At 38.7% G+C, this 21,048-nt stretch overlaps 1 protein-coding gene across 1 annotated transcript in view; it reads left to right on the forward strand.

The window, feature by feature from the left end:
• Positions 1–21,048, forward strand: part of TLE1 (transducin like enhancer of split 1) — a 71,662-nt gene that overhangs the window by 26,442 nt on the left and 24,172 nt on the right. The window contains exons 5-6 of the mRNA XM_009285258.2: positions 12,686–12,890; positions 13,636–13,652. Of these exons, the coding sequence (XP_009283533.1) occupies positions 12,686–12,890; positions 13,636–13,652 (222 nt within the window). The remainder of the gene's footprint in view (positions 1–12,685; positions 12,891–13,635; positions 13,653–21,048) is intronic.

Genomic DNA, 21,048 nt, shown 5'->3' on the forward strand with positions numbered 1-21,048 from the left:
GTAGGAATACAGAAAGGGCTTGGGAATTTATATGTTGAATGATGTAGGGCTGTAAGTTGGACTGCTTGGTAGGAGAGAGAGGTGCAAAGGATGAAGCATACAGATCTGAAAGGAACTAAGATCTAGTTTTGAGAAGCAAACACTGATACGCTGAGGTGAGCTAACTGTCAGTGTGCCAATGGGAGTGGTGTGGACCACACAGGCAAAATATACCTGTAACTGGGTGACTGACAAAGATGGAGTCAGTGGGAGTAGAAGAGTGCAGAGAGATCGGTGCAGAGGGACTGGAGGAAGATACAGGGGGACACAAGTAGTGTAAATATTAAAAATCGGAAATGTGCAAGAAAACAGCAACCCTCTGTTTTTCATGGGGGAAGAGCAAGGCAAACTGTTGAGATAGGGGGCTGTGTGGGAGGACTGGAAGAGAAGGGAGAGAAGCTTGCTTTCCTTGTTCTTGCACTGAGCGAGACTAGCATAGGCATTTAGGATAACTTTAGGAAATGTTAAAGGCAGGGCAAAGACACAGTTTGTACAGCAGTTTGCTGTAACTCTTCAATATGCTGAAGAGTTTGTATCAACTGCAGGATTCCTGGTATCTGGTAACTGCATTATTTTTTCTTTTTTTTTTTTTTTCCAGAGTACTTGCTGCACTACCAAGGTTGCTGTCTTATATAACACTTAATTTCCTGAGAACGTCCAGTACTGTTTTTAAAGGTGCTGGCTAACTGTAGCTCTTTAAATTGAATACTTATAAGCAGCAGTATTGAATTAGTAAAAGCAAGGATTAGCAGAAGTGTATTGCTCAAATGCATGTTCAGAAGTGATCATCATTTGGTAGGTGGAAGCTGTTACAGGAACGTATAGGAAATTTCCAAGAATCTGGTCTGTGGCTTGGAACAGTAAATAAAATTCAGTGTAATGCTTTTCTCGTGACTGTCATATTTTTCATTCTTTGATATCTCCGAAATGTTTTTGTAGTTAGTAGTAGCTGGGACAAAAAGGGTGATGAGCATAATTTAAAATACTATATTTAACTTCTGGATTTTAATTTACCGAAAAGCCTTTCTACTCCATCATTACCATCTTCATGTTCAGCAAGACTTAAATTTCTGGAGACTAAGAGAGCCTGGAAGGAAAATAAATACTTTTTAAGATAATCATACATCAGTAATAAAACCCACTAGAGTAATATCTTTTAAGTCATTTCCAAATTGGTGCATGCTTGAACTAGCTGTTTTTGGCTGCTGTGGCAGCAGGAACATGCTTTTGAAGTGTCGTTGGCTGGTAGCTGCATGCTAACAGTAGCTAAAAAGGCAAATATGTAGATTTGAGGTTAGAAGGTGAGTAATGACAGGAATTTATGGTTGCCCCAGAAAAAAAATGTGCTGGCACTTTCTGCAAACCAGAAGCAATGTGTGCTGACAGCTTCATTCTAGAGACTTAAGACTTGCATCTGAGTCTTCAGAGAAAGCAATATGGACTTGTCTAAAATGAAAGAAAAGCTTTGCTCTCGAACTGACTTACACTGACGGTGATCAGAAGAATGTAACTGGTTTCAGAAGAGCAGCCTTTTTCTTGTCTGTACCAAGAGAATTTAAGGTCGCCTTCTGTGGTTTTTAGAATGTGGTTTTGAATTTGTTAGTTTCCTTTAAAGTCTGGGAAGTCCTTTGGTGAAGACATGCTTTCCTGCGCAAGGATCATTTTTTCCGCTTTTACTCTGACTCTACTCCTCCGCTCCCTCCTGCCCTATGGCATCTGTCCTTTACAAAGGCTTCTCTGGTTCCTCCATTGTTGCAGAGTGTTCTTCCTCCAATGCGACTTCAGCTTTGCTGTTTGTCCCTTATTTCTTCAGAATTTAGCCCGAGGGGAAAAAAACCCCAGCATTATTTAACCTACGGGAAAAAAAAAAACCCAAAACACATTATTAATAGAAGGACCTTTAGAACTTGCTCTTCTGACTTGTTTCTGTTTCCTTTTTTTGGTACAAACTGAGACAGGAAGTGTTCTTAAGCCAGCCCTGTAATACATATTTTTAGAATAGCTATCAATGAAAAAGCTATATATACAAACACACAGAAGAACTTTTATATTTTTATAAAAAAGTATAAACAATATATATGTAATGTATTCAGAATGGTATGTATAATATATAATGTATATTATGTAGTATATAACAATATATTAATGATATATTAAGACATAAAATACATCATTGTATATATAGGATATATAAAATGTTATAGGTGTGTATATACATATAAGGTTATGCTAGTAAACATGGGCTGCTTGTTGTGTTGCCAGCATGGCTGCCGATACAAGCACTAGCCATGCTTCAATGGGTCTGCACTCCATATAAGCTACTAAGTTTTAGGTTGACTTACAGTGCCTAAAAGCATGGAGGAGGGAAGAAAACCCTTTTCTGTTGGCAAAAGCCCTTACGTGGATGCAGCTACACCAGTGGCGTGCTAATGCGCCTTGGGGAGAAGATGTCGCTGAACTGGAAGGATTCCATCTGCTGGCAATATCCTGCGTCCTCGCTGCAGGGCTCTGCCGGCGTGGGATGATCCACAGAGGCTCTACAGCATAGCTAGGCTGCTAGTGCAGATCTGCTCTTGTGAAAGTGCCAGTCATGCTGGCAGTACTATATAATTATTCCCTCTATGTCAATGGGATATTAAAAGTCTTGCCATTTAACAATTATCACTAAACTTTTGTTAAATAGTTAATTGCTGATCACTTTAGCAGAAAAACAGCTGATGTGCTCATTCACTGGGTGTGGTGACAAATCATTTGGGTGGGGTCATCCACATCTGTCATTACTGCTTACAAGAGTGATCTTTTTGAAGAGCCCAGAAGTGTAATACCTCTTTATCTGTCTAATTCTGGTGCCTGGGCTTGCCCTCCAAATTGCCAGAAGGACGGGCAGAGAAACATAGCTGTTTAAAGTGAGACAGAAAGATACAGCAAAGATTAGAGTTGCTGCTCAGCATAGTGCTAAGGAAAAGATAGTGCTGCTTTCTCCCTTGCAGTCTGTATGTCTGCAATCTATAATGGTGATGTGGGAACTAATCAATGGTTAATAAGCTACCCTTGGAAATTATTTTTGCATTTGCTCTTTGCATTATATTGGGGAGCATTGAAGACCTGTTTCTCAATTCTATAGGTGTAAAGCTAACTACAGTATTAAAATTTAAAAATGGGATCTTGTGATTCAACAAAAGTAAAGTGTGTGTACTTGTGGGTAGGCTGGTACTAGCTATGTAATTCAAATTGATAGCAACCTAAGCCTTTCTTGTGTTGAGTAACTTCATTTTCCTTGTTTAAAAAAAAAATAAAAAATTCTTCATGAAATACAGAACATATTCTAAGATACAAGCTAAAGAATATATTTAGTATTTATATGTCTTATATAATAATTTTAAGGAGCTTTCAAAAAATTTTCCTGTCGTAGTAATGAAAAATTGAATTTAGAGTTTTGCTAGATAGATGTAGGCTTCAGTGTAACTGCTTTGACCCTTGTTGGCTGTCTCGGTTGCCTTCTGTGGGCTCTTTGGAGGTGACCCATGTACCCCAGTGGTTTGCTGGCCCCACATTAGAATCTGTGTTCTCTTCCTATGTTGTAATTTTTCTATGGAATCATTTTTCTCTTGAACTACACCGCCAATCAATAAATATATACTTTTGTTTCAGGGGAGTTAGTGTGGCAGCTTCATGACTGCAACTAGTTTTTATTTTCTTTCTTTAGATAGAGAAGAACTTTTAGCCTCGTAGAGCAAGTGAATGGGGAATTATGCTTGTGTTTATGCTAACTGTGCTAACTTGAGCAAGATTAAAGAACGTAGCTTAATCTCTAATGCAAGGAGAAAGAAACAACACTCTAGAGCTGGCCAGGTTTAGTATTCTATGGCAAAACTGTGTAGCATAAATCTGTAGAAACATTTTACAGTGAAACAGGTATGCATCAGTGTAAAAGTGTAGTGAGAGCACCAGAGCATGAAGTGGTGGTTTTAATCTTCATAAGCCAGTTGAAATCAGCATTGCTTTCCCTATTTTGAGTTTTCTGAAGAACAAAGAGGAGACAAGACTTGATTCCTAAAGGAGGATCCCATAGCAGAGGACTGAAAGTGAATTCTGAAAAGGAGGGAAATAACGCAGGGAGGAAGGAATCAAGTGACCAAGTAGAAAAGGAGTTAAAGGAAAACAGATAAAAGACTCTAATTGAAAACCATAGACTTCATGTTGTTTTGCAGTAGCTTCATGGAGTACTTTGGACATGCTTGTATCTGGTTTTTTTTTTTTAACAGATAAGGTGGCACAAGGGCTTAGTTTGTTAGTGTTCTTATAATCGCTGTATCAGTGGAGCAGTGAAATACAATTCTCAGCCTTATTTCAGTTACCTTAGAGATGAAGTTAACTTGTGAGAAAAGGACTGCTTGGGGAGTGTGTGTTGGGGGGGCAGCTGCCTTTATCCCAGTATAGCATCAGTTTTCTGGTTCATGTGAGGCAACTTATGCAAACCCTTACTCCTTCAAAAAAGTTGATGTGCAGTTGAGACTTATTAGTGTGGTTTGTGTTGTTTGAACAAGTGGAAACAGGAACTGTTAAAAACTTCGAAGAGCCTTCTGTTCAGAAATGCAACATTAGTTTAAAGCAGATTCCCATAGTAGAAAATAAGAACAAAGAACAAACTGAAGATAACTTTTTAATCTTCTTTCTGATTTTGATATTTGATTTGACATCAATCCTCTACACAGTAAAAAGTTCGTTGTTTTTTTTTTTGTGGGAGTGGAAAATATGCATCTTCTGTAATAAAGCACGAAAAAGGAACAAGATTTTTCCCATGAGACAGTTGGGTCTTTAATAATCATGCCACTGCCATACAAATTTTATATGTATGAAATATACGGCTTTGGATAGCTTTTGCCAATACTGTCCTTCTGTGGACTTAAATCTCTGTAGTACAATGACATTTCATGTGGTTTATAGACGGAAGAGGCTTGCTGAAGACACTGTTTCTTTGTTCTGAAGGGACATTCTCTTCCCGCACCCAAGGCACTGTGTTTTGTTCACATAATGGATCGTTTTCAAATAACTTCTACAAAACTACAAAGTCTCCATTCTCAGCTCACTAGCTAGAGATGCAGTGGTGGGCACTTTCAAGTTTGTTTACTGTGGTATGGTGTAGCTTCCTATCTGTCAGAATAAAATCTAAGCATTTAGAAGAAGAGGAAGTAAGGAAACAAAATGAAACAAAATAAATACAGATGTTTCAAAGGAATTGGGTAGAAAATTAAGCAATGATAGTAGTAGCTGACTCTCATTTTTCTAAAACGTGTTTAAACAGGGAGAAAACAGTAAGCAACAAGAATTGCAGAATCACAGAATACCTGAAGTTAGAAGGGGCCCCTGGACGTCATCTGGTCCACTCCCCCTGCTCAAGCAGGACCACCTAAAGCCAGTTGCGCAGGACCATGTCCAATGGCTTTTGAGTATCTCCAAGGATGGAGACTCAACAGTCTCCCTGGGCAACCTGTGCCAATGCTTAGTCACTGCCTCTTGCCCTGTCATTGGGCCATCCAATGATGGGCCACAAAGATGAGTAAGGGACTGGAGCATCTTGCATATGAGGATAGGCTGAGAGAGCTGGGCCTTCTTTAGGCCCATCATTGGATGCCCTCCTGTATGTCCATGTATCTCTTGTACTGGGAAGCCCAGAACTGGATGCAGTATTCCAGATGTGGCCTCAACAGTGATGAGTAGAGGGGAAGGATCATCTCCCTTGACCTGCTGGCAATATTTTGTCTAATGCAGTCCAGGATGCCATTCACTTGCTTTGCCACAAGGGCACATTGATGGCTCATGTTCAACTTGGTGTCTGCCAGGACTCCCAGGTCCTTTTCTGCAAAGCTGCTTTCCAGCTGGGTGGCCCCAGCATATATTGGTGCATGGGATTGTTCCTCCTGGTGCAGGACTTTCCCCTTGCTGAACTTCATGAAATTCCTGTCAGCCCATTTTTCCAGCCTGTTGAGGTCCCTACGAATGGTAACACAACCGTCTGGTCTATCAGCCGCTCCTCCCAGTTCTGTGTCATCAGCAAAAGAAAGCAAACTCAGAGCTTAGTTTTGCAGATTGCTGCTATGATACTGAAGAATAGGGTTGGAATAGGTCAGAAGGAAGTGTCTTGCAGGGACTGCTAACACACTTTGTGATTAGTTAGTCTAATGGTGATATTATCAAGGAAAAAGAATGAAGAGGAAACACAGTTTCTGCTGCTGAAGCAAAGTCAGAAAATGGAGTAGTAAGCAATCCATATTGGGTAGCTCATATATCGGTCTGTTCACCTATCATAGAATGGTTTGGATTGGAAGAGACCTTCAAAGATCAAGTCCAATCCCCCTGCCATGGGCAGGGACATCTTTCACTAGATCAGGTTGTGCAAAGCCCTGTCCAACCTGAACTTGAACGCTTCTGGGAATGGGGCATCCACAACTTCTCCAGGCAACCTGTTCCAGTGCCTCACCACCTGCATTGTAAAAAATTTCTTCTTTATGTCCAATCTAAACCTACGCTCTTTCAGTTTAAAACCGTTGCCCCTTGTCCTGTCACAACAGGCCCTGCTAAAAAGTCTTTCTCCATCTTTCTTATAGGCCCCCTTTGAGTACTGAAAAGCTCCAATAAGGTCTCCCCAGAGCCTTCTCTTCTCTAGGCTGAACAACCCCAACTCTCTCAGCCTTTCTTCATAGGACAGGTGTTCCAGCCCGCTCTGATCATTTTTGTGGCCCTCCTCTGGACCTGCTCTAACAGGTCCATGTCTTTCTTGCACTGTGGACCCAGAACTGGATGCAGTACTCCAGGTGGGGGTCTTGTGACAGCGGAGTAGAGGGTGAGAATCACCTCCCTCACCCTGCTGTCCACGCTGCTTTTGATGCAGCCCAGGATACGATTGGCCTTCTGGGTTGCAAGTGCCTATTACTGGTGTATGTCCATTTTTTTATCCACCAGTACCCCCAAGTCCTTCTCCACAGGGCTGCTCTCAATCCATTCATTCTCCAGTCTGCACTGATACTGCGGATTGCCCCAACCCATGTGCAGGACCTTGCACTTGGCCTTGTTAAACCTCATGAACTTCTCATGGGCTCACTCTGCAGGCCTGTCAAAGTCCATCTGGATGGCATCCCTTCCCTTAAGTGAATCAACTGCACCACTTAGCTTGGTGTCATCTGCAAACTTGCTGAGGGTGCATTCCATCCCATTAGCTATGTCATTGATGAAGATATTGAATAGTGGTCCCATTATGGACCCTTGAGGGACACCACTAGCTACTGGTTTCCACAGGGATGTTGAGCCATTGACTTTTTGGATTGAGTCTCATTGACTCTTTGGATGCGGTCATCCAGCCAGTTCCTCATCCATCTAACAATCCATCCATCAACCCCATATCTCTCCAACTGAGTGGCAAGAATGTTGTGAGGGACCATATCAAAGGCCTTCCAGGAGTCTAGGTAGATTATATCTGTAGCTCTTCCATTGTCCACTGATGCAGTCACTCCATTGTAGAAGAATATGGATATATTCTTAAGGGAGGTTGTTTGTCATCCTGCAATATGTTCTTCCCTGTAGCTGAAATACTCTTTTGAAAGTACCTACAGAAACTTAAATGCAAGTATTAATTAATGGCTTAGACTGTCTAATGAGTTTACTCCTGCTAGATTTGACTGTTGGTAGCGTGGGTGGTGTGTGCAGGGTTTGGGGTTTTTTTAGAATGAGGGAGAAGATTGGATCTGACATGAGCATAATCTTGAGTTTTTTCCTTTTTTGGAAGGTTACATTTGCAATGTTGGTTTTAAGAATATTTCTAAACAGTGAGAGAGAAGGTTATGGCTTGGTCGGCTAGATGTATGTGCTCAGACAGTGGTCCTCATGTTCATTGGCCATAGACGTTTGATATAGGCTCTCACTTCCTTCTGCTACTTAAGCAAGGAAATAAAAAAAACCTGAAGATTTCCCTTTGGGAAGGGAGAGAATATGGCAATGAAATTGAACACAGTAATACTTGTTTTTTTCTCATGTCTTTCTGCCTGCTTGAGTTTAACAAAATCACATTTCTTCAGTTTTACAGAAGTTGACATGAAATAGTGCCCTTTACATTTTAGGTTTCTAAATGACTTTTGTGCTTGCCAGATATTTTTTCAGAACACCTCTATGGAGCTTGGGGGAATCTGTTGATAGTATTACTGGTGCTAGTGCTGATAAGGTTTTTGAAAACTTTTTCTGCTCTCAAGTGTGTATTTAGAAGGGCACAAGAGAAGACAGCTATTGTAGTTTGGGACCAGGTGTAACCTTTTTTCCACTGTTCACGTACAATCACATCCGAATTTTTAATTCGGTACTTTTCAACAGAAACTGAATAGTAGATTTCAACAGAAACTGATCTACTATTCTGTTCTGTTTAAGAACAGAAGAATGTGTTAACTGTGTAATGCTAGGAATTCAAAACTAGATGTTTAAATAAGCCATAGGTGTTTGTGACCTCAGTGGAGCTACTTCAAGGCGGGAAGTGGGATTGTAGGAGCTCATGCTCTATCTTGATAAGCAGAAAGCCTAAAGGAGACGTGTCATTATTTATGTATAGGAAATCTGTTTCACAAAAACTTACTAACTCTGTCTCTGGAAGTCTCTGGCAGAGATTGAAAATTAAATCCAAATTTTAAGTCCTAGTTAAAGAGCTCTTTATAGCTGGAACTTGCCCAGGGTGGTGGAGGTGAAAAACTGTACTGCCTTTAAAATTGTTAGGAGGTGCTTGCTCGGAGAAGCAAGTGCTGTGTTTTTCATATGTTGATTTTTTTGTCTTTGTGGTCTGGTTAGGGGGATACTGGGGAAAAAAATTGAGGCAATACAACCTACATCTAGACAGTACAAAGCTGAATTTGCCGTTCCTTTTCTCCCTTTGCAAATACGAACTGTTTTTGCAACAAAATGGTGGGTGAACTACTGATGCTTTTAAAATCAGTACTATGGCTAATTATCTCAGTGCAGCCACTTATGTATGCATCATTGCACTCTTCTCTACCTTTCCACTTCCCTCTGAAAGTGGACACAGCCCTTGCTCTGCAAGTAATGATAATAATTAGTAGTAAGACAGACCTGTTACTCATCCTTTTTTGAGCACGTTTCTTATGGCAGGTGTCTAGTTTTTAATTAACTGCTAATGAACATGCCTAGTAGACCATGGTACTGCTGCCAACTTATTCCGTTTTGTATCTCACTGCTGCTAAGCTCTTAAAAGGTGACAGAGCAGGCATTAGTGTCTTTGAAGTGACGGTAAAGTGATTATATGCATAACGTAATTGTTTCTAGGATCTACTATGGCAAATGTCTAGTTACTAAATACATCTGGTGAGCGCTGCTGTTATCCATCTCCCTGGTCTTTAGTTTCTTCCTTTGTGTGCAGCACATACTCCCTTTTCCCCTTCTAGAAAGCGAATACAATATACTTATAACAATTCAAGTTTTTTAAATAAAAGGAGCATGAACTTCTGGAAAGGATCATCTTTATGTGTTAGGGAGAACTTTAAACCTATTATGAATAGGTAATATATAAACAATAAATCAGTATACTTCAGTCTTAAACAGCAGCGATCCTCAGATAATAAATATTAAATCACAATATACCTTTGTCGGCTTAAAAGACCATGATCAGGTTTTCAGTCGTAAGTCTGTTTAACGTAGTTGGATATTTAAGCATCTTTGGGTACCATTTTCCTGTGCTACCCTCAGTAACCATTTTGCAAAGCTTCTAAGATGTTATGCAGAGTGATGCGTTTCCACTTACAGCTCTCGTATTCCGTTCCGCGCCTTGCACTGGGCATTGCTCCCCACCATTCGTATGCAGTCCCGTCAGACAAACAGGACATAGCCCTTCTTGTCACATGCTTTCAGCTTCAGAACCTGTTAGAGGGGACTAATCCATTCCTCATTTCTGGGACTCTTGAAATACCCTGTGTGTAGGCTACAAAGCAGACCCAGGGAAATTGTAGGTAACGTGTCCCTAACGGTTTGATTTCTAAAGATGTTAAGCTATGCTTCCTGAAATCATGCGGGTTAACTTGTTTGCTAATTAAACCAAGCAAGAGAGGCATGAATAAAGGGAATCTTCACAAGCTTCCTGAAGGGATAGGGACAAGAATGGAAACAATTTAACTTCATTTCCCTGTTTTGACCTTCCCATGCCCACGCTGCAAAAGAAGCTAATTTGAGCTCACTGTTGGGAGAAGGGAGGAGGTTTTTCTCCAGGAAACCAATTCGGAAGGCATAATCACTTGTTGTTCTTAGCTAATTGCACACCACAACTAGGTAATCCAGTGTGATAGTGCAGATGGGGACAAAAGACCAATGCCATGAATGCAGTACAGTGCTGCTGATGCATGTTGTCTCATGGCTAGAGTGCAGATCACTGACCTGGCTTAAGTCAATGAGGAAGGGAACAACTAAGATATCATCTCTCTGATAGAGTCTGCCAAAACATGAGGTTATCTCCTGATTTGAGGAAACATGCTGGAAACTACTAACGTCTTGATAAAATCTGTGAGAAGAGAGATGTCCTCTTGTTCTTTACAGGCTGGATGAAAAACCAAAAAAACCCAAAAACCCGGCAGTCCTGTCAGACTTTACAGTGCTCTTTACTGAATACTTCTTCAGTTAAATGAAGTTTCACTAGCAATAGCTGCTTGATTTTGTAGAAGGTAGCTACTGCTTTAACTACTTAAAATAAAAATAATACTTAATACTTCCTTCGAAATGTTACTTTTTGGGTTGTTGCAAACACATTAAAATAGAAGGATAAGGACTACCTCTCTCTTACCTTGCTTTTCAAACATACTGAAAAGTTAGCAACGATAGTGATCAGATGTACATATTACAGTGAAGACTAGCGAGGCTATTTATCCAGCATGTGAAAAGAAATTCCTGATACCTGGTGTGATAAAGGTTTGGTAAACTTGTGGCTTTATAGAATTGGCTAAAGGGATTGTGGTAAATTTTAAGATTTGTCTTGTATATCAAAAATAAGTAAATGATGGCTGCATTACAGTTGGGACAGCAGAAAAGTGAAAGATAGCAGGTCCAGCCTAGAGTTCTTCAGTGTAAGTCACTTGTGTCTACATAAATTTATAAACAGCTCAAGGCTTGTCTTGGGATGGGGTTATGAGAAATAAAAGTGTAGGGGTGCAGTGGTTATCTAAATAGTAATAAATTAAGTCATTCATATGCCAGTAGATGTTTTGCAGGTATTGTTGACAGTCTGTCTTGAACAGTCTTGGGACCTATGGAAGCAGATGAAATATTTTTGGATTATTTTGAGTTATTTTGGAGTAACTTGTGAAATATTGTGAGCTTTAGTCTAGGTATGATTTCAGTAGCTGTCAGCGGTACTGTAACAATTTTGCCTGCTCTTACAGGACCACTAGCATTCACCAGGTCAAACTCTCATGTCTAGCTGAGCTCATCCTGTTCAGACATTTGCTTATCTGTCTTCTCTTTGATCCCATGAATTGGGTGGTGCTGTAGCTTTTTTCATGGTATCTACCTTCAGCAGAGGGATGGTGGAGCATGGCCAAGGTGGAGAGGTTTGTTCTGTCTTTTGTTCATATGCCCAGGCACAAGGAAGCAGAAAAGAGGCAGAAAATATGTTGGACTGTAGCAGACTAAAAGGGAGCTATGACTAAGCTAAAGATGGTTTTGAAGCTTAATTCTCTAAATAAATCTGTGCTTAGCATTTTGGACGAATTAAATGGTTAGCTGAACTTGGAAAATATTAATAAAACCATAACAGCTTTAACTAGAAAATATCTTAATATTTAAACTATGGGGAAGTCATTCCATTATAAGGACTCTGTTTCTAAAATTGCATACAGCTTATTTTGCCAGATTGGTTACAGGGCTGTATGTCCACTCATTATGATATTGATCTTACAAGCTGCTTTTGAAACAGATGGAGGTATTTTAATTCATTAATACCATGTTTCTTGTTGGGAATTCCATGACCTTATTGATGCTATCTGGAATATCTGGATTTTAAGCTCAAAGCTGGTTCCTAAACACAGTGTTAGTTCATGAATATTTTTTTTTCCCAAAAGTTTGGCTAGAATAAAATATAAATTTAACTACACTAAATATGAAATTGAGCAGTGTCTTTTAGGCTTTTTAATATTCAAAACAGAAACCTACTTACTGTTTCCAAACTGGGGGAAGAGAGAGGGGTGAGTTTAAATCAGTCTTGCCAGTGAAACTTGTTTTTTTCCCAGAGCAGTGATACTCCTTTCTATAGAAAGGGAAGGATATTGGGGCCTTCTGCTGCTGCTGTTTGTTTGTCACCAGTGACACTGTGGCAGGCAGTAGCTGCCCAAAACAACCTACAGTAGCTGAACCTATTCCTCGGGCTGCAGGACAAGTATCCAGCTAGCCTTTTTTGGTTTATGGGCCATGAGCAGAGCTGTCCACAGACAACATGATATAATGCAGTATGTATAGTGTGGTGGGACAAAGAGGAGGTGCTAGATTTAAAATAAACAAACAAATGAAAAAATCCACTGTTGATTCTCAATAATTAACCAAACTTCTCCCTTCTCCTTCCCAAACTATGTGCTATGCGTTGTTCTTCTGGGGATGATGATACTGCTGGGAACAGCAGCAGCAGTTGCAGGCTCAACATCTCTCCCATGGCCATGGACCTCCAGTGCCTCTAACACCGCATCCATCAGGACTTCAGCCTCCAGGAATCCCTCCACTCGGAAGCAGTGCTGGCCTTCTTGCCCTTTCTAGTGCTTTGGGTGGGCAGTCTCACTTGGCAATAAAAGATGACAAGAAGCATCACGATGCAGAACACCACAGAGGTGAGAGGCATGGCAGGCCTGATTAGGACATTGTCACATTTGCACATTGCTGCAAATTATGTACATCTCTAAAGAATTCAAGTTATATAGAATGAGAAAAAACTGTTTGCAAACTTAAAAATGTCTGCATATATACCACTGAAGCAAAATTCAGCTTGGAAGTTTTCAGTATTTTAAAAGGGGATCGCTAGGTGTCACCTGCTCTGTAGTTTGCAGGGCATTTTGACATCCTGGTCAATGCTTAGTTGTAACACCAGTGGCCTGCACCATGTTGTGGAAAACTGTTAAACTGCATAATGGGTAATTTTTTCAAAGAAAGTAATGTTGTTAAATGGGTGGGTGGGAAGGTAGGGGAAATGAGAAGTTAAATTTTGAAGTGAATGTGTTCAAACAAAAGATTTAGATAATTGCATCTGTTACTTTAGTTTCATAGGCTTAAATTCTAGTACGCAATTAAATATTGGGCAAAATTGCACTTGACTAATTTTTGAGAAGAAAATAATTTATTCTGTCATGAAATAAAACTAGGCTTTGTGTATGGTTAAACTGTAAATCATGTTTACAAAATACTGTAATTTTCAGGAAATCACTGTATTAGGAATGTGCAATGACTTATATAAATAAAAGCCATTTTAAAACTGTTCGCGGCTTGTGTTCTAATTTTTTTCCCCCCTTTTTTATTTCTGTTCTTGCCTCTGTGTCTGAACGGGCATGTCTGTGCATTTCTTGGTTACTGCGGGAGCAGACAGAGAGCCAGGCACAGTAAGTACCAACATTCCTGCTAATGTTTCCACTTCTACATAATGTAATAATCAGACTTTGCACTGTTTGTCTGTTTTTTCTTCCTTTTAGTCAGTTTCATGATACTAGGCATATGTGTTTTCTGTTAAGAAATCTCTTGGTTTATGCAGAACAGCAAGTCATTTGTTTGGAGGACTGTATGAATCAGGTTTGTTTGTGAGCAGAATGATTTTGGGGAAGCTTGAGCTTTAGTTTGCTTATTGGGGGTGGAGGGGGAAGCTGCAAATCAAACAGAATGTTGACTGCAACTTAAAGTATAACATTATTAGCCAGAGTTAAGATTTTTCCTGTAGGATTTTCAGGAATTAGAGTTGCAGAACAGGTGAGAAATTTAAAATTCATGTGTCATGGCGGTGTTTGGCCCTAGGAGTTTCTTTAACTGAATCTGTTTCAGCCGTACTAATGTCTTTACTGCTTAATTTGTGCTTCAGGTGTAACTTCCATAGCAATACTTTTTTCCCTTTAGACATAAGCTGTAATAGAATTGGTCTAAGACAAATCTTATCTGAAAACCAGCCAAAGAACTACTTTATTACAGCTTTTTATACTGTTGTGTTTTGAGTGATATTGCTATATTAGTCTGTTCGAGATGGGCATGTGCAACTTTCACGTCATTTCAGCTAACAAAGCTAATTCTGCTTGTTGATGTCATAGGTGAATTTGGGCTCTATTTTGTTTCTTTTTCTCAATTAGAAAAGACAAGAACTAGGAAAAGTTATCTGGCAGATATCTTTATGGTACTAAACTTCTGAATTTTATTGCTGCTTTTTTTTTATACTAGGGCCTGACAATTATTTACTAGAAACTTTCTGCATATCTTTTGCAGCAGTCTTTTTTGTTTCTAGATTAGTAAGCAAGAAGCATTCATTTCAGCTTGCTTAATGTTATTAATGACAGTGTAACTGTGGAAATGATTTTAAGCTAGGTTTTCCTGAAGCCTCAGACTTATTAAGGACATGTTTCTTTGAGTGGGACATATTTCTTTGAGTGATGTTGGTCAAGTGCAGGATTCTCAACAACTTTTCTTAAGAGCTAAGGAAGCAGGTTTGCAGTCTGTGTCCGTGTACATACACATGCACATGTGGGAGTGATGGCTTTGTGTTTTGCTTTGGTTGTTATGTTTCCTGTCCTGCTCTCTTCCCATCCTCCCCTGCCCTGTCCATCATGTACTTTGCTAAAGGGTTTTTGAGTTTAAAATCAGATGCTTCACAGTGTTGTGAAATTTGGACTCAATTCATCTTGTAGCTGAAAATAGTTCTTGCCTATGGAAGGAGAACTGTCAAAAATTAAACCTGGCTTTTGTGTTGTGGGAGATTTGCAGTATCACTTGCTTAGTTTACTACATATGTCAATTATGTTTAATTAGTGTACATAAAATTGTTGCTGCAGTTACTTCTGTTTCCATATGTGTAACTCATGATTGCTTGGTTATTATCTGTTGTAGGCTTTTTAATGCTTTTTAAGTAACCTTGAAACAATCTGAGACTTTATTTCATAAAGGAACTTTGCCGTATGGATATATTGAGTTCAGGTTACTACACTATGGTGGCCATAGGTTCTTTTTGGTCCCAGTGGAGAATAATACTTCATAATTAAATTAAATTTTAATAGCTGAATACAGGTGGACTTAAACTTGAACTTAAAATTGTTTAAATACAGTGTGGCATTAGAATCTTGGCTTAACAGTAAATTATATCTTCAGTGCAAGAAATATAATTCAAGTGATAGTCAAGTTCAAATCTGTGGCTAAAATGATCATCTGGGAATGATTTGCTCTTTGAACTTCTCTAATTCTCTTGTATTTTTAATGGATTTATTTTTAATTTAAAATATATTTTTAAGGATAATGTAAAATTGGTCACAAGTACATAAGGCATACCAGCAGATCTGTTTAATTGCTACATGTTGTTCCAACGGAGCAGTAGGCTCTTACTTTGCAAATTACTTTATAAAGTGTGGGTCACCAAGATAAGATCAATTTGATTTTCAGAGTAACATTTTAAGTGTAATGGTGCTGCAAGAAATCCTGATAAAGGCTTGCTTTCATTATCCAAGACACCAAAACGCATGCTGTCTGTTAGTTACCTAAATTAACCATGATATTTGGTATTACTGTGCAGTTCTACAGTATGATTTCCATCAAATATGTCTAGTGTGACCTTCCAGTATCATCAGTAAAAGCTGACAGCTTTAAATGTGCAAGGTTGAAATATTGCAATTTAGCACTTGCCTATTTGGTTTTAAATTGAGTTTTTTTGACATAACTTTGTGTTAAAGCATATTGTGGCATATTATTTGAGCATATTCATTTTTAAATGAGGTCTGGTTTTATTTTTTTTAAAGTCTCCTTAAGCAAATAAGCAGTCACGAGCTTTTATGTATTGTATGTTTAGAAATACTTCATAATGCAGTGAGATTCATGGATTTGTAAAGGAATATAAAGATGTAGTGATTTCATTATTCTTGATTGTGATCAGTGTCCCTTTTACCTACTTTTGCTATATCTAAATGGCAAGAGCTACGTTTTTCTTTTTTGTACTACTTAAAGTTTCAGGAAGTAAAACGAAAGGAAGTTCTTTGTAAATGCATGTTTGTGAAATATATAACATTTAACTTAGTAATAATAGTATACTTCCTACATGAACTGCTAAAATTATTTTGTCAAAATTAAATTATAGGACTACATGGATAACGGCAGGGGGGTTTTGTGTGTTGTAGCTCTCCCCATCCAAAACTGGGTCATGTTATTGTGGGAATGCAGGCATCCCTGCCATTGTGACACAGTCTGGCTGCAGGTAATGAAGCCAGGCAGAGTAAGCAAGTTTTGCAGCTGAAGCTTAATAAAGTTTTGGGAGACATCAATACGAATGAACTTTGATGTCTATGTTTTTTTCTCTAGGGAACATACTGGCAACATTTTTCAAACTCAAGTGTTCATTTATCACTTGTCTTCCCACTGTTCTAGTATCCTGTTTGGACAGCATAGAAATGCGAATATTCTGAAGCGCTCTATTGTATCAGTAATAATTTGTAGACAGTGAAATCTGACTTCGTTATGTGCTTGAGATTTACATTAAGGTTGGTGTTTATCTTTTGTCCTCATGGAAAACATTGAGCTTGTTTTCTAAGACTTAGGAATTACTCATACATTTTCCAAGAAATTTTTTTGCCTTCATTGTTAAGCATAAATGTTGCTATTGTTTTGTAACGCGAATACTCTTTTCTTACAGCAGAGAAATATTCTGTGTCCTTAGTTCTCTGTCCTATTATTCCCCTCCCACTCTTGGAGGAAAGGGGCATGCACAATTGAATGCTACTTTTTGGTTGATATTATATGCAAGCTGTTTTTGTTTTGTGTTTTAATTCTTTTAAATGGCGGGAGAAAATCATAAAAGGAGTTATATGAAAATGTAGGGTACTCTTCAGTGTAGCATATGTATGCTTCTTGGCCTTTGTGAAGAAAGTATTATTTTCCATTATATAGCTTGTAATCAAAAAACTTGAATTTCTTTAATCAAATCCTACAGTCTTTATGGATGCAAACCACAAATTAGCTTCAGCAGGAGTTGTTCACACAGAAGAGCTGTGAGATGCTGTGTTGCAGTTTAGTTTGTAGCTGATACAAAGCAGCATGAGGCTGATGACGAAGGAGAAGAGGATTGGGGTAGTCTGGTATAAATTTTTATGGATACTCTGATTCTGATGAACATTAGCTAGAAAATATTGAAAACAACAGAAGCTTTATTCTCTGTTAATGCATCCCAGTTATTCAATCAATGTGGAGAGTGATTCAAATCTATTTAGGTTTCTAGATTTCCTTGTTCCTAATATGAACATACTAGTCTAAATATAACTTAAAATGGTGAGCGAAAAGAGGGCAAAGTCAGTAGCTTTCCATCACTGGTAATTTAAAACAAAATCTACTGACTTTATAAGTCAACTTTTGGGTTGTTGATGTGTGTTTGCAAGAAGCATATTCAACAAATGGAAGTTAATGATTCTTGAGTTGAATAACTTGGAGTGCAATCTTCTTGTGCCTTGCTGGCGGATGGTTAAACACTAGTCCCTCTTCCAATGTCTACTATATTCCTATCAGTGAGTCCTGACAATAAGGAGTGGGACTGCCGAGCAACTGATGTTTTGGTTTTAGATGTTAGACTTGATCCTGTTTTGCCTGCTCAACAAGGGATTGCATTTGTTCCTGTCTACATATGGGTATCTGTAGGTAGGACTCGTGTGTGGTGCAGCGGCACAGGTGCAGTGCAGTGGTTAAATAAACACAGCGGCGCTGCTTGGTGATAGGGGCAAGCACAAGTTGTCAGCTGTAATAACTGGCTGTAATGGCAGGTGGGTGCAGTCGGTTTGGATGTACAGCGAGTCAATGAATGGCCAAGCATAGAGCAAGTGTGTCTTTGGGGGACAGGGGAGTGGGAGGGCTAAGCAGCCCAGCACTAGAGAAGATCTTAATTGAATTGGGACCAGGTGTAGTTGAACCACGGGCACAGATGTGATGTAAATACTGTTATTTAATTGCTGTAATGATCAGCATAAAGTTAATTGTCAGTTCTGTATGTTCTAGTGAGTCGTCTGTGCTGTAGTATAACTGGGGCTAAATGAGATACTGTGGGCTCTCAGCCTGTACCTGTGGCACACCTTGTGGTTTGGAAGTAGTTCCTGTGGGGAACGGCATGGCGGTCGAAGAAGTACATTTGAATAATGTGCATTATATTCCTAGTAGGGAGCCTGCCTTCTTTCTGTTTATCATGACTAGGTTTCCGTTTCACATTTGCTGCTAGTGGTTTCAGTGTTTAACTTTTGCTGGCAGCAAAGTTGCTTTAGGATCCCAAGTTGCCTGTTACGCAGCCCTTATGCAGTCTGGAAACTCTGACAGCAAGTGGTGCTACATTAGGCTTTTTTTACTCTTTTGAGACTTACTTGAAGAAAAGGGATTCATGTGAATAAATTTTGAATTATTGGAAGAAAAAGAAAACATTTACGTAAAATTGATTCTGACCATTTGTTCTGATCTGAGATTCATGATTTACAGATGTTGCATTGGTAATCCCTAATAAAGTGAACTTCTAGTATGAAAGCATATGTATCTTTTTGCCCTTTTTGTACAAACTTATTATTATTGAAGATCAATCCCAACCTAAAATTTCAGTAGCATTATTAAAAAAAAAGTATAATTATTATAGCTAAAATAAAAATGCTTGTCCTACTTCTGACAGTAAGTCAGATGTTAGTAGGCCTGGTAGAAGAACTAAACAGACTTTTTTTTTTAAAGAGACAATAAGGAGAACTCTATCATTGTGAAGATGTTGCTGCTATTTCCTAGCTGGCCCTATGCTTGATAGTGAACATATAGCAAATATAAACTCTACCAGAGCTGAAGTGAGGAAAGGTGGCTTTTAGTAGGCTGTCCTCACTGATCCCCGTTACGTCAGTAAGAGATGTCAATAGCCCAAGGCTTACATGATCATCTCTTTCCCAGTTCTTGTCTGGGTTCTCATTTATTTCCTTTGTTACTTTAGGGTTCTGGATCTACCATATGCACTACTTAAAAAGATGCATATTTTCATATTGTTGAATGAAATCTTACACAATTGGTGGTTTGAATTATGGTAGTAGGTTACAGTAGCAAGCTATTTTTTCATCAAAAGTTATACTTTACCTTATTTTAGTCACAGTTGTTAGAACTTCCTTGTACTCGGAAGGGAAACAAAACAGTAACTTTTTAATTATTTAGTTTACTGATAAATGTTGCCAGAGTAACAGCACAATCTTATTTGCAACTGCCAATATAGATACTGTGAAATAAGCTGCTCTACAACAGCTAGCGTGAATGCTCTGATTCCAGAGAACAGTGCTTTAAATGAATGTGGTAAGATAGAGAAAGGCAGTGTAAATATGATCACAGGGGAGACGTTTTGCAGAATAGGCTTGGTAGTAGGTTACAGTAGCAAGCTATTTTTTCATCAAAAGTTATACTTTACCTTACTTTAGTCACAGTTGTTAGAACTTCCTTGTACTCGGAAGGGAAACAAAACAGTAACTTTTTAATTATTTAGTTTACTGATAAATGTTGCCAGAGTAACAGCACAATCTTATTTGCAACTGCCAATATAGATACTGTGAAATAAGCTGCTCTACAACAGCTAGCGTGAATGCTCTGATTCCAGAGAACAGTGCTTTAAATGAATGTGGTAAGATAGAGAAAGGCAGTGTAAATATGATCACAGGGGAGACGTTTTGCAGAATAGGCTTGTGAGGACTGTAGTATTGTTATATGTTTATGGGATAAGTAAGCCATCAGTCTTTTGAGGAAAATTCAAATCTAATAATTTTTGTTTGGCATTTAGGACACAGTGGGAACTAGGTATACCTAGGAGTTCCTAGGTATGTTTCACAGTATTGAAATTCTACAAGACAAACTGTACAAAATATCATCAGCATTGTCTAGGTAGACTTTACATTAAACCAGAAAAAAAATATCAGCCATTGTAGTTCCACATATTTGATGCCAAAATTTGCAAGCTGTTCCCTACACTTCTGTGTAGTAACGTCAAATAGCAGGGTTGCTAACTTTTTCCCAGCTGCTGCCTCTTTGCCACCTTTCCGTTATTTATGCTTAATTTTGGTAATTTAAAATGAGAAATGGAGTTTATTCACTTTGCTACATTTGCCTTCATTGTTTTATTCTAAGCTCTTCAGTAGTATAATCGATGTTTTTTATGATTTTTGTTAAAGGAAGTATCTCTTAACTAAAAAACTTTCCTCCTTAAGAAAAGACATTTGCAGTACTCAAATCTGTGGTCAAGTTTGAATTGACAGCTTGCTTCTTAAGATGTTTCTACTGGTACAGACATGAGGGATTCAATATTAAAATGTTGAAAATGGGTTTTAATGTTTTTCAAACTCGTGAATCCTGGAGTTTGTGTGCATCTAGGAGGAGATGAGGGGTTAAATTCAGACTGTATTTGTCAAGGCAATTAGTTCAGTGATCCAACAAGCCCACCTTTTAGCTGCAAAACATTGGGGTAAAGACATTATTTTGAGCTGCTTTATACTGAATTTCATTAGACCTTCCTATATGCTCTATGTAAGCCCCTTGGCATTTGTTTAGCTTGAACAGTCATGAATAAAAGAGCTCAGATTTGGCATTAAAGTGCAGCTTCTGAAGTAGGAAAAAGAGGATTCAGATTGCCTTATGCACCCTGTTTTGTTTTCATTCTCCTTGGGACTAAACATTAATGTCTGAGCAAAACTACCGTGGTGTCCTCACGTTTTAAAGGGGTAGCCATTCAGTGCACACTTCACTGGCTATTAGTATATGTTTATGATATATTAGGAGTAA

This window comes from Aptenodytes forsteri, unplaced genomic scaffold, assembly GCF_000699145.1.
Source record: "Aptenodytes forsteri isolate BGI_AS27 unplaced genomic scaffold, ASM69914v1 Scaffold151, whole genome shotgun sequence".
Classification (NCBI taxonomy): Eukaryota; Metazoa; Chordata; class Aves; order Sphenisciformes; family Spheniscidae; genus Aptenodytes; species Aptenodytes forsteri.